Source organism: Mesitornis unicolor, unplaced genomic scaffold, assembly GCF_000695765.1.
Source record: "Mesitornis unicolor isolate BGI_N332 unplaced genomic scaffold, ASM69576v1 scaffold20040, whole genome shotgun sequence".
Lineage (NCBI taxonomy): Eukaryota > Metazoa > Chordata > Aves > Mesitornithiformes > Mesitornithidae > Mesitornis > Mesitornis unicolor.
The window spans coordinates 4488-19227 of record NW_010159589.1 but is presented as its reverse complement, the minus strand read 5'-3'; the positions used below and the strand labels follow the sequence as shown (position 1 = coordinate 19227).

General features: G+C 33.9%; 1 protein-coding gene across 1 annotated transcript; it reads left to right on the top strand.

Annotated features, from left to right (window-relative positions):
- The first annotated feature begins 1725 nt into the window (after nt 1–1725).
- On the top strand, nt 1726–13918 carry LOC104542722 (cadherin-9-like). The gene is made up of 8 exons (XM_010187121.1): nt 1726–1729; nt 2401–2520; nt 3414–3581; nt 7467–7654; nt 8971–9215; nt 10519–10655; nt 11948–12069; nt 13913–13918. Exons 1-8 carry the CDS (start codon nt 1726–1728, stop codon nt 13916–13918), a joined length of 990 nt encoding a protein of 329 aa, XP_010185423.1.
- The last annotated feature ends 822 nt before the right edge of the window (nt 13919–14740 follow it).

Sequence of the window (14740 nt, the reverse complement as noted above, 5' to 3'; positions counted from 1 at the left end):
CATGCTGACAATGAATTTTCATTTTTCACAATTGTAGTATTATTTCACTAGAAAGCAGCAGTTGTTGTAACACTATTTTTTCGCCACTCTACAGAATTTGACAAATAAAAGAAAACATTGATATTTTGCATATTATAATGATGTCTCATGCTATACAAGTTCCATTTGACTTATCTGGTAGTGACCTCCAAAGCTTCTGTATTCTACTCAGCAACAATAATTATATGGCACTTAACCTTAAGAAAATGAAGTTATACATTCCAATGAGACAAAGACAGAATTTACCCAAAGACTGGGTTGAGATCTGAAAAAAAAAGCCTAGAAATCATTCTCAAAACTGGCTTCAGCATTCTTCTTTTCATCAAAACAGTAGCTAGGAAAAGAAAGCTGTGAATTCAATTGTAATGACCATATTCAAACTTCTGTGTTAGTCCTAAGTCTGTGTCTAGATCAGGAAATCACAGATAATTTTTCCTGATTAAGATATTATGTGATTTTTTAGGGTGGAAGTTGAGATGGACGTATACATATCATCTGATTCTTAACTTCTAGATGCAACAGTAGCACACATTATAAGCTTATGATTCTACTGATGATTTTAAGAGGATAGCAAGTGATATTGACTCTCCTTTCACTGTCAATCTTGAGGATGCATGGGATTTAACTTACTTGCTTTTTTGAAAGCAGATAGGACTGATGGAACTTAACATTTCTTAAGAAAAGTCTTCATTTTTTGTCCAGACGAGCAGTTCTGCTGTCCACTGTTAGTGATAAAATTGTCCTTAAATATTCACTTCTTCAGGATTGTCTTTTTGGTTCAGCTTGGCACACAGATGACCCCTAACTGTTTAACCAGGCAAAAAAGGAATCTAGATTGCTGATGGCAAAAGTCCTCCACAGAGTCTGATTAATTGTGACAAAGCATTTTTACAACTTTATTCTGCTGGTTTGTTGCAGAGAAAGAAGTATTCTTCCCCTCTTACAGTGCTGTTCAGATAACCTGTAATAGTGGGAATTGTTAATTTTTTGTAGGTAAAACTATTATGTGTAAAGTGGCATTATATACTAGGAGAAAACAGATGCATCTAACAGGGCCTAATAACATGTTATATCATAAATCTGTTTTGGTCACTCTGAATTTCTAATTTCCCCATTCCCTTTTATACATTGAAGTGTGACAGCAGAGATGATTCACTTCAATTCCATTAGTCACAGGTATATGAGCATATTCTAAAATTATAGTCTGTATAGTTGTCTGCAAGCTATCTGGGTGAACTTCTCTGAAGAGAGGCTGAGGGTGAAGAAAAAAAAGGAATAGGAAACTATTGCTTAACTGGACAGTGCTCACTAGACCTTTTTCTTCTAAGGAAAGTGGGATGTATAAAAAACACCCAGACAAAAGTAGGGTAAAGACTTTCTTTGCAGTCAGCCTTCTGGCCTTGACGAGGAGTTAAGGACCTTTACACTCGAGGTATTGAACTGCCTGCATCTATCCAGACATTTGTCAGCTCTAGATTGAGTTACCAAAATGTATTCTGACATCTTGAATATTGTTTAAGAATAAAAACCTCTGAAGAACAGGGGTTTTTTTCTTTTATATATTTTATAAGAAAGCCTTTACAGAAGCTTTCATTTGCTTCTAATCCATAAACTACATTCAGTGTATTGGCTCACAGTACTCTTAATCCCATATAGCATATATTCTCCTCATTGTGATCACAGGACATGGGTAAGACATGTTCATGCAAAATAAGGCAATGATGAAAAAAATGTAGTTATTGTTTAATAGAAATTATTTGCCAAACAAGTGGATAATTTTGATCAAGAGAGAAAAAACCCCAGAATTTAATATTGCAAAACCAAGTTATTTTTCAAAGAATATCTTAAAAATTAGTTAGGATAAGACAAGATATTTTATTCAATCTGACTTCAGATATTTGGAGGTTGTCATCTAAGTAGAAAAGGAGTATAGAGAAATTTGCTTGAGGCTAATTTACTGATTAAGCCAAACTTAAGAATCTTAATGGTACTTTTCATACAAAAGCTACCTACCTTTGAAGTGAACAGTTTCAACTGAGGTTATGTTATTATCTGAGAACAATCTTCAAACCTGTTTGATCACAAAAAAAACCCAACTAGTGCTATGATGAGTTTCAAAGATGTGTAAATTACTATGCATTTACTCTTGTTTAACTGAAGCATGAAACTTAAGTGATAATGATTTTAGTTTTAGTCATGAGGAATATGAGACCTTATTCTACTGTTTGCTTGGACACTCGATACATCCACCAGATGCTGTTCAGTTTTTTACTGTATTCAATACTGAAACCACTGTGTGTGGTTTACAAGAATTAGGTGCCTTCTTAAAATATGCTGATTCCTTGTTTTGTACTCATTTAGGTACATCTGTTATTCAAGTGACAGCCACAGATGCTGATGATGCCAATTATGGAAACAGTGCCAAAGTGGTTTACAGCATCCTCCAAGGACAGCCATATTTCTCAGTGGATCCGGAAACAGGTTAGCAATTTGTTCAGTCTTACTTTTTTTCAATAACAAAGACAGGATGCAGGTATCAAGATACACTTTCTTGCATTTAAATATTGGAACAGGCTTATGGCATCATGACTTGAGACAAAGCCAATACACTTTTTCTAAATGGAAGCCAGAATCACAGTAAAAGAGTGTCATTAAAAAAAAAATATTGCAGAAGAAGAACTGTTTTATGTGTTATCAATCAGATTTCTGGAAGACAGCTATTAACTGTAAATGTCAACAGTTCAGAAAGAGTACAGAATACTGTAAAAGGTCCAAAGAATCATGACAATATTAAAGCTTATTTTACACTAATTTCTGGGAATTTCATCTGTTTCTTTAAGAAAAGTAAAAAGGAGCTGGACAATTTCAGATTGTAAGGCAAAAAAAAAATAAATCCCCAAAGGTAAATTAATTGTTACTAAACATTTGTGATAGATCTTGATCACTGACAATTTCTAACTCCAGATGCTTTTTGAAACTTCAGTCTGATTCCAACAGCTATTAGAATTAAAGCAAGAAGCATTAATGTTTTTAATTTGTAAAACAAGAATGGAAGCCCTTTTCACTATTATGCAAGTAATTGAATAAGAGACAGACATTAAAAAGAAAAGCTTGTGTCAACTTTAGATATCTATAAGCCAAAATTGGTGTTCAAAACTGAAACAGACTACACCCTCCCCTGGTCCAGATACCTAATCCTAATGCACATAAGACTTAGATTGAAAGGTTTATTGCAATATACCTTGTTTTTATTGCTCTGGATTAACAACTGCACAATATATCTTACCTGAATCCATTTAAAAACTGTGAGATTAAGATGGGTGGTGTTTCTTCTTCTTCATCTCTCTCTCTCTCCTTTTTATCTCTTCTCCAAGGCGTAATTAAGACCGCTTTACCAGACATGAGCAGAGAAAACAGGGAACAGTATCAAGTGGTCATCCAGGCCAAAGACATGGGAGGTCAGATGGGAGGACTATCGGGGACGACCACCGTGAACGTCACACTGACAGATGTCAACAACAATCCGCCTCGCTTCCCCCAGAGTATGGAGCATCTAATAGTTCTGTTATTTTCCAAAGAACCTCTCTAAAATCAGCTGTTTTACTATCACCATCTGGGATCTTCTTTTTTTATCCCTTTTTTTTAGTATAAACACTCCTCTGGTGCTGTGTCTGTTTATGTTAAAGCATTATTAAGGCAAATGGGAATCTCTACCTCAATTTTTTTAATAGGAAAATGTTTCTCAGAATTATAAACTTCCTATTCTTACTCTGCTTACAGGAATGTGAACTGTAACATTAATGTAGGCTAACTGCAGGGACTTGAAAGCCTTTAGAGGAATTTAACTACAAAATCTAGGGTTAAGGCTTTGGAGACCCTTGCAGTTCCACATGTTTAGACAAGCAAATAGGTCAAAAAATTTTCTAATGTACCACCTCGCACAGGCAGACTTGGTCAGGTGGTATGCTCTGCTGGAAGTCTAAACATTTGGTGTAAGTACTTGTAATTTGCATTCAGCTCTTGTTGCTGACTGATTTTGATAATCCATACCAGTTTGACACAATTAAGTTATTTTAAAAATGTCTCTGTAGAATAAAAAATTATGAACAACGAAAAGCTGCACAGTACAGAAAGCTTCACAATATACTGCTGATCCTTTCATCCTGGGCCACTGATTTAAATCCAGACCCAAGTTGCTATAATCAGCATCTGATAACTGTTTAATAGGCTGCAGATAGAAGTTTACAGCCTCTGTTCAGTGCCTGCAGGAAGAATGTCCGTATTATAAAATTTGAATTGCTTGTTGGCATTGTTTAGGGACCTGACCGGGTCTCTACAGATTCACCAAGGACTGAACAAACAGAGCTGATTTAGAAAACTCTCTCTTTGACTTGAAGAAACTTGAAAAGCACTTCAGTGTCATGCCAATAAGTATGCTCAGAATAGTATAAACAGGTCAACCTGGAACGCATTTTTAAAAACGTTAGAAAACTGACAGTGTTGGAGAAAGGATTCCTGAAGTAGCATATAACTTTTTTACCACTATACATGATAACAGATTGTTTTTTTAAAAAGAAACAGGAGGGGAAGTATTGCATTCCTCATAAGGAAAATATAATTTGAATTCACACTTAGAGTTTACTTGTTGATAATCACCTTCACATGGCATACTCACACAACGAATTTTAATCAACCTTCCTATTTGACCTCGAGAGGGAATACTGCTTAAACATGTGTAGCGTGATATAACCCATAGAATGCTGGCAAATAGGAATTCTTGAACCTAAATTTGAAAGTAGTGTAGCAGGTTACCCTGTAAGCTTTGTTGCTTTGTTGCTTGAAGGGAAATTAAATTAAATTAAATTAAATTTTACAAATAAAGATTGAAGAATGCATAGAACTGCAAAATAATTCAGGGGTTTTAGTCTCCTTAGCCTTTGTTCCTTATGAAACTCTTCTTTCAGGATTAGCTGAAGCCTGAAGTGTATGGAAGCTCTTCTGATTATTTCAGTAAGCTCTGGGTTTAGTATTTAATTATAGAGAAATTTACACAATTTGATGCCTCATACAATATTCTCTGTAGCATTCTACTTTGAACATCACTGAAACACATTGGATGAACTATAGAAGACCTACTGTGGGATCTATTCCCTCTTATTTTCTTTCTACTCAACAGAGTGGTTTTCAACACTTCGTAGGAAATCAAACATAGAGAAACATCTAGAGTTTTTGATTCGTTCTTAGATAGTTGTAAAGAGGGGGCATACTTTCAAAGACCTATCTAGTTTTAGAAGTCTGCTTCTTCAAAGAACAATTATCTTCTATTTTCTCTTACATGAGGCAACAATAAGTGAAAATGCGGCCCAAACTAGAGGTTGAATTGCAAAAGGAAGCAACAGGAGTTCATGTCCTTACACTGAAGAAGTAAAGATTGATTTCTTAGAGGAACAGAAGAAAGGAAAATGGCAGAATGCATTGTGAAGTTTTGCTTTGCTCAGGCTGCATTAGGAACAAATATATTTTCTTTTTTTGTTTTGTTTTGTTTTGTTTCCAGAAAGAAATCCTGGACAGTTTAATGACATAGGCCTAAACTGAATTTAATGGCACCATAATGAAATAATTACACATTTTAAATTCAATTGTACTGAAAATCAAATTAGCCATCTTGCATGGTAAAAATGTGTAGCACTCATGCAACACTACAAAAATAAGGAATGCTTTCAGATGCAGAAAGCACTCAAGAGACTTTTTATTCTGGAATAAGTCATAAGTAGCATGATTAAATCTCTTCTTACAGTATTTCTGGCTCACCTGCTAGACCCTTGAATTTGAGCAAGCCTTCAAACACATGGTTAGCTGCCAGGAATCCTAGCTTTCATCCCATTTTCAGCCTGGTTTAAAGGAATAATGTGCATTTTAGTCCTTGTGGATTGCAGCCAAACTGTCTACTGTTGAGTTTTCACTTACATCCTTGAATTTGTAACAGCGAATACAATTTAACATCAAACATTAGCTTCCATTTTGTTACACATCTATACAAATCTAAGATATTTGCAGTGACACGTTTTTGTACTTAATCTGTACAATTGGGCATAGAAACTCATTCAGCACTTAGATGTTTGGTATAGTCCTTGTACTTAGCAGGAACCTTCAGAACCCTTGAAGTGTCCTAAAAGAAAGAAAAGGACATATAAATGCAGGAAATAAGCAAGTTGAAAGAAAGATACTTCACTGTACTATCAAGTCAATACAATTTATACAGATTGAACCTTTTTTGGACTTTTCAAATAAGGATTGTGCATTTTATGATGTGCTAATTTTATCAGATTCAGACATCGGAGGTATTTTTGCAGTGCTACTACTTCATTTGGTAAATTAATATTAATTTACATAAGAGAACAGTTCAAAGGAAACATCAGATTCTGGAACATCACATGTAAAAAGTTGGATGTATTAGATTTCTTCTTTACATTTTCTTGGTAGGAAATAAATGAAAATACTGATTTAGAAATATTTGTGTCTTGCTAGTGATGAAAGGTGTTCATTGCCTAGTTCTAACTGGTCAAGAAAACCATCTGATTAGTACATTTTCTGCAAGAGTATGTCTTTATAATCAGATTTTTATTGCAATTGTTATTAGAGCATACATATAAATTAACTTTTCATATACATAGGCAAGATTAAAATTTTAAGTAATAAGAATTCTTTCTAGCAAACTGTGATTATAAAAGTAAATAAATTAAATCAACCATTGAAAGAGCAGAAAAATTATGTGCGGAGTAAATTAAAGAAAATCTGAATTTATCTGCATATCAATTAATGTTACCAATTAACATGAGCATGTATCCAAATGCTCTTTACTATGACTCTTTAGTATGTATTACCAATAATGAATGAATGAATTACTTTGACACAGAACACCTACAAAACTTGAATGTATTTTTCAAAAGAATAATAAAAAAATCTTATTGTATTTTAGTCTCTTTCTAAAATCCACAATCATTTCTACAGCTCTTCTGCCTTTGGAAAACAAAATAAAATACCCTACTACTACATATGTGGGAACATTTCTATAACACTGAGAGAAAAAAATATATACTATTAAATAATTAAGGTTAGAACTGGTGACTTTTGTTGAGCTTCTCTGTTCCTTAAGGCTGAAGAACAAGAACAAAAACAAAAACAAAAAAAGCTTTAAAGAATTTAAAGCATGATACTAAATGGCTTTGAATAATCACTTGAAATTTTTATGACAGTTTGTCAATCAACTCCGTACCCTGTTTTAAAGGTTAGTATGATGACTAGCAGCATTTTTCTTAAGGTGTTTCAGACTCCAAGTTACTTAAAAAATCCAGGTAAAATTGAAGATATTTATTATTCAGAAGAACAAATCTTAAAATAATAAATGATTGATTTTACTCTTCCAGGCACCTACCAGTTCAGCTCTCCAGAGTCTGCACTACCTGGAACTCCCCTTGGCAGAATTAAAGCCAATGACCCTGATGTGGGTGAAAATGCAGAGACCGAGTATAGCATCTCAAATGGGGATGGGTCAGACATGTTCGATATCATCACTGACAAGAACACTCAGGAAGGGATTATAACTGTAAAAAAGGTTTATTTTTTTCTCCCTCTCTTTTATATGTACTTAGCTCTCCAGGTGTTATAGTTATTTTTCTTTTTCCAGGGGAAGGGAGTGTAGATCTCACGAGGGGTCAGGCTGCCAAGGAGTTCTTGTATTAGTTTTGTTCTTCTCTTTCTTCACCAGATATCTGTTATTTTCAAGTCTCAAGGGAAATTTACTGGCATGTCACTTCACATAAAGCAATATTTCAGTGGTTGTTGTCTGTTCAATACATATATTCTCACAGATAGTACTTTTGAATTAGGGCTGTGAGAACCTGGAGGGGTTCAGTTCACAGTGGGGTTTCCCATCTGAATGCTGCAGTAAGGCTCACAAGGGATGGAGGCTCACCTGAAGTTTGATGAATTTACACCTCCAAGGCTAAACTGTCCCCCTCTGATTTGAACAACAGTGTATCAGTCAGAACCTAAAATCTGTCTTGATTTTAGTTCAACTATGGTGAAACTTAAGTTGTTACATATTATGTCAACAGAAGTCCACAGAGCAAAGACATGTTCAGACATTTAATTGAAAATATAACTTCTGACAGATTTATTGGTTATTTTTAGTGTTCAGACTGTTAAACTCTGAACACTATTTTCAGTTCTATTCTTACTGAACATAGCAGTAACAATTAATTGATATATACATATATATATAAAATACAGATCTATACACATAGATATGAAAATATGTATATTTATGTACATGCATGCATGTATATGCATTCACACATGAATGTATATATGCATATGTATATACGGATTCACCTAATATAAATATCAAATAGTCTGGATATCAGACTTTACTGTTTTTCTTTACACTCTGTTATATGGAGGCCAGGGACAGGTCTGGGCTGCTCCTGATGAAAAATAAGCAAGGATAGATGGTAATGTGAGAAGACTAAGAAAAAATGAAATAAGACAGAGAACATTTAAGAGCTGGGATAATTGGTTTTGTTCCCACAAAAAAGATGAGACAAATAAGACCTTTAGCAATTCTTACTTGTGAATTGAGTCCAACTTCCCTAATTCTTTCTCTGTATTTTTCTATAGGTTGACCCTCCCAGTTTTCTAGGAATCTGAACAAGTAGTAGGCAAAGGGATCATAATTGCCTTGCTGCTCTATAATAGTACTTATATTTCTTATATTTAGAACAAGCCCTAATATATTTCTTATTCTCCAAGATGCATTATATTTTAGAAGTTTTCCTCCTAAAAATGCCTACACTAATTCAACATTTATAAAAGTCACTCACATTTATTGTAAAGTGACACAATTATCCTTATTATTATTTTTTTCCTCAGCATATGGATTTTGAAAACAAGATGTTATACACCTTAAGAGTGGAAGCAACCAATACCCATCCTGATGCTCGTTTTCTTCAGCTGGGGCCATTCAAAGACACAGCTTTAGTCAAAATTTCTGTGGAAGGCGTAGATTTGTTCAGCAGGCCCTGGTATTTAATAGAGGTAGATGAAGATGCCAAAGAAGGAAGCATTATTGGGCAGGTTGTAGCCCAAGATCCAGATATAACAAAGAATGCAATAAAGTAAGCCATTACACAGTGTAAAATGCTCTGGATATGGGTCAAGTCTCATGTACAAAGTGTGACAAGAGTGCAAGGTAATAGGGGGTACTTAAGTAATGAAGCCCATAGGGCTACTGAAAAGTGTCAAGCAGAGAAATATCTATGAGAGCTTGTGAAGGCAAAGACTGTTAACAGTGGAGAGTATGCTTTTGATGCACAGGGTACAGATAAAAAGAAAGGAGAGGTCAGCATTTAACTGACATCATGTTCTAGTTCTTTCGACAAACTGTACATAAGATGTTGCCATGTTTCCAATGGTAAACTTACATAAAATAGTCAAAATAGTGTATTTCTATGCTCTGTGCTGGTTAAAAGCAGTCAGCCTTCTGTGCCTTCATAATCTCCTAGACATACCAGTATCTATCATGTTCCATAGCTTAACTATTTAATGATCACATTATATTAAATAAGAAATGATTGCAAGAAATTCATAATAATTAGAGGGAAGAATTCAGTGCTGTGAAAATGCTGTAATTGTTATGTATCTGCTATTATTATCTGCAGTGTCAAACACAGAAATGGATTTTTTGTATTTACCTTGTAACTGATTAGGAAACCTGGTTTCTGCATTTCTGAACAAACCTGTTATGTCCTGCAGCAGTACACTTTGGGGTAGGAGGTGTGAGAGGAGGAAGAAAATAAAATATTTTTAAGTAATCTATGAATAAAGTTTCAAGTGAACCTGATAGTGACTGGTGACTACTAGACTAATTAAAAAAACACCTGCAAAACAAGTCATTCCTTGCTGGGAAAGAAGCAAAAACAAGTGTTACAAAATAAGATTTTAAGAACTTCTGTCTTTAACAACAACTAATCCAAAGATTTTTCTGGTGATTTTGATGGTCCTTGAGACATCTAAAAAATATCTTGTTATAAATTGGTATGTATTTATATTGGCAATGTGTGTCCTTTGATGACTGAGGTCTCCAAGAAAGAGTGAATTTGCAAAAATATTACCTAAGCATGTTCACTTTTAACTGTTATTTCAGCATTCACTTTGTAAGCTAAAATGTAATTTCAAATATCAATCTAACAAACTGCCCACAGAAATACTTCACTTTTCATCCTACTCACTAGCCTTCAAAAAATCTTTCCCAATATTTGTAACTTGCTGCACTTCTCAGGCAACTACAGGAAAGCTTAGGTTAATTATAAAGAAAAGATTCTTGATTAACCACAGTATAAAACTTTTAGACATGGCCGCAGGATAAACTAGAGACATTAACAGGAGATAGTGATTCTCAGTTGTACTGTATCTTGACAGATATTCTGTGGATCGACACACTGACCTTGACAGAATATTCAACATCTATTCAGGAAACGGATCCTTATTCATCTCAAAGACACTTGACCGGGAAGAAAGTCCCTGGCACAACATCACTGTCATAGCAACTGAAATCAGTAAGTTGGAGAATATTTAGCTTGGAAGAACATCAGAAATGAGAAAAGACTGAAATTCTACAGTATCTATGACTTATCTTGTTTCATTACTTTTGCCCTTATTTAGGTATTATCAACAGACAGTATTTTTAAAAACAAAACTAATAGTTCCATTTACTACTTTAGGATTATCTCTGCCCATGTGTGAAAAGATAATTTGGAATTCTCAGGCTCAACAAAACCATGTCGAGTATATATTAGACAAGTTAACTAGTTCCCTGAGAATTCCCAGCAAACAATTCAGTGCAGGTGTGATACACTGGCCTTATCCTTAACTAAGTCTTTGGGAAAATCCTTGGAAAAAAAGCTGTTCATGATGGACAAATAACACATTGTCAGAACAACCAATGTATACAGGGGAATAAATTATACTTTACCTCAACTGCTTTAACTTAACTTAGGAAATGGCTTAATTTAAAGACAAGATTAGAAGAAATTCTTTCCCCTCCATGTCTGAAGCAAACCCTAGCCCTAAGTCTTTCACCTGGATGCCTTAATGTTCTGTTGGAACCTTTTAGATCTGGATGCCTCTTGCCTGCCTCTTCCTTCCAGCCAACTGATAACAATCATCAGAAGTGAAATAGAGACACTGATTTTAGGGAACAAATTTTCTCCCTTCCTTCATTCTCCTTATAGATTCCCCAGGAGTGTATGTACTTAACAGTCTGGGAGTTGGGTAATAAAGACTGATGTCTTTTCCTTTTAAATGCTTTGTCATTGTTTTGTCAAATATGATCTCAATTTTCAATATGTATACTGTGAAATTCATCTCCAGTGACAGCTTGACCTTGGAGGTCAAGTTTGTGAAGACTAACTGATGACAACATCTATATATGGAATTCTTTTTTTTAAATGTTTTTTTTTTATTTTTACATTTTGGGGAGAAAGGACAACTTTGGGTTTTGTTTGTTTGTTTTTTTGTTTGTGGTGGTGGTGTTGACTGACACTGTTTAACTGCGTTGAACAAGTAAATGTTCTTGACAGCTTGACCTCCGGAAACAGTTTTTGCAGTGAATCATTTACTGCACTGATTTATGGAGTTCAAGTCAATAATAACTCAGTGGTCTGGCTTTAATGCAAATCAATTTAGATATACTTTATATTATTCAAAATACATATACTATAATAGAATTATTTGCTTTAAATATAAATGGGGGTTTTAATACATATAGAATGTATGTCAGTAGGAAATTAAATATAATTGTTTTAATGTAAATCTTTGTATCATAATATAAACAATTTTCTTGTTTCAGATAATCCTAAACAAAGTAGCCAGATACCTGTCTTCATCCGGATTTTAGACATAAATGATCATGCACCAGAATTTGCCAAGTATTATGACACATCGGTTTGTGAAAATGCAAAAGCAGGACAGGTAAACAAATACTTATGTTACTGAAGAACTTGTAATGAGACTATTCTGACATACCATCATGAAAATCAGTGAATCTTAATTTGAACAACTGCAAACCAACCTAGCCTTTTTATTCCCTAGCTTCTACAAAAACCACCAATTATTTAAAGAAAAGTTTGAGGAGATAAAAGATGCAGGATTTTACACTAGTATAATAACATGGCATATAATAGAAAATTGTATTTTAAAATATTTCTTCATTCTTAATATCAGAAAATATTTTTCTTAACTAGTTATACTTAATGCTACAAAACTCTTTGCATTGATAATTCAATTTCTGTCTGGATTTCTTTCAAAGCCTTAGTTGATGAAGCCACATCTTCAATCACAGAAAGCAGGAAAATAATTTATTTTGCTTCAGTAAAGGAGATGTGTTAAATAAACTTTTACAGATAAAACAGAATGCAACTGTTTCCATTGTAAGTTATACTTCAATTTGGAATTGACTTGAATTTCATCAACCTCATAGATATCCCTTTCTAAACTATCTCAACAATTCTGCAATCATCTAAAATGACAATAATAAGATTGCAGAGAAAATAAAGTCATAAATGGGAACTGAAAAAGGAGGTAGACCAATGGAACTCCGAGCCAGGATAATACAGAAATCTTTTCATATTACTGCTGCTAAAAACAACATCTATTTATGCTAATGCCAGTTAGGCTTTCAGTTTTAAACCCTATAAAGAAAGATGTATGTTTTGCTAACTTTAATTCTGAAGTTATTTAACAAAGAAATGGATTTAGTAGCAGATTTGGTACCCTGAGATTGTAATTAAAACAAGGACATAAGTTTGCCAGTTGCAATTCAAATGATACTTTATGAATGGTTTAACAGATGAAAAAAGAATGAAAAAAAGAAAAGAAAATACTATAAAAGGGAGAAAGAGAATGCAGGGATTGCTGGAGTTTGCATTCAATTCTACTTATTTTTCATTCATCTCAACTAATACTGGAATTTAGGCAAGTGGGCTAGAAAGACAGAGGATACTTTGAGTGAAATCACTTGGCTTGGAAGAGGTACGTGACCATTATTTTAATTCTTTATCAAGAAATTCTTACTAATTTTGACGGAAATTACATAAATATGTATGTATATGCACATTATGCATATCAAAAATATGATATGCGTATCGACTATGCATATCAAAATCAGTGATGGATTAAATTAAAACGGTGGAAGGAACCATAATATCAGAAAAAATGAACAAGGAACACCTTTCAAAGCAACTGAGGTTTATGATCAGAACATTGTGAAATAAACTTATATAATGAAAAATATGAGAATGAATATGAGTCATATAAGAATATGGCTCAAGCTTTATAGAATGAGCAAAAATTCCCTAAATTTTTGGTTATTGTACTCTCATAGTTTTGTTTTATGGTGTATAAGAACTTTTTCCAGGTGGAATACATTCACATAATTATAGCTATTAATTTCAAGCACCTAACATATGACTTAAATTCTGTCTGTGCAAAAAAAATCTCTTTGCACAAAATGAAATTGATACAAATTTTGAAATCTTAGTATAATGACTAATAAAAATGTATGTTCTTTATTGGCATAACACAAAGAAAGGTTCCAAGACTTACATATGAAGATTCCATAGAAATTAATCATATGCAGTTTTATCAACCAGCAAACAGATTTTGCCATATACTTGAATCAAGTTCAACCCAGGCATACTGCTTGTCAGTTTTCTTAACCCAGTTTTCATCTAGTATAGCATACTTTATGAAATATTCATTAACGTATAAAATCTCATTTACCGTCCTGGTAACTTTTGTATTTTTCTAACAACAGAGATGACGGAGGCCTGTTAGATACTTTTACTGCTATTCAGACCTCTGTTCCATCCAGTGTACAAATGTAATTCCAGGAATTATTTTCCCTAATTGGAAAAATCCACAAAAATACTGGAAAGACAGTATGCAGCAGCTGTAGCTGCAGAAGAATGAGATATCCAGACTGTTCTTCTATGTGTTAACAATTTGGTTCTTCAAAAGAGGCATCTTTATTCATATCTGAACATTTACACATAGGTGACTTAGCATTTCAGAAAACAAATTACCTTCAGTTCATGAGACTACTTTTCTTTACATGCCTAAAAATAACAATGAATATTGACATACACATTTGAATATTTTGGCCAAGGACACTAAGTTCCAGATAGCCTGTCTTGCTCATGTTTAGCAGTCCCTCTATAATGCAATAAAGATACAGAAACATGTTGTGATCATTTAGTACTACTCCATCTTATTTTAGAGATCATGTAAAACAGCTGTCTTATTAGAACCATTATTGCTTCTTGACACATCACAGCAGGTCTTCTACATCTGGTACCCATAGCAGTAAAGCCATAGTTAGGTTTTTGTTTGTTTGTTTGTTTGTTTGTTTTTTAATTGGGCCCAGCTATTAATCACATTGCTTTCTAAATCTCAGTTGCATCAGGAAGCAGTCAGAATGATCAAATATTGCTCTCTGCTGCCAACAACTCAACATCAGCAGAAATTAGAGGCTGCATTTGTTCTGTTTTTCAGATAGCTTTAGGAGTATAAGACAAAATTAAAATCCTAGAGAGTGCCTCCTCCTCCCCTGTCACTCTTTTTGTCTCCAAATGACAATGGGATG

Excerpts from the sequence above, each read along its gene's own strand:
- LOC104542722 (XM_010187121.1), top strand. Across the intron at positions 2,521-3,413 it reads CTCAGTGGATCCGGAAACAG|GCGTAATTAAGACCGCTTTA; the intron begins GTTAGCAATTTG and ends CTCTTCTCCAAG. Across the intron at positions 9,216-10,518 it reads ATAACAAAGAATGCAATAAA|ATATTCTGTGGATCGACACA; the intron begins GTAAGCCATTAC and ends GTATCTTGACAG.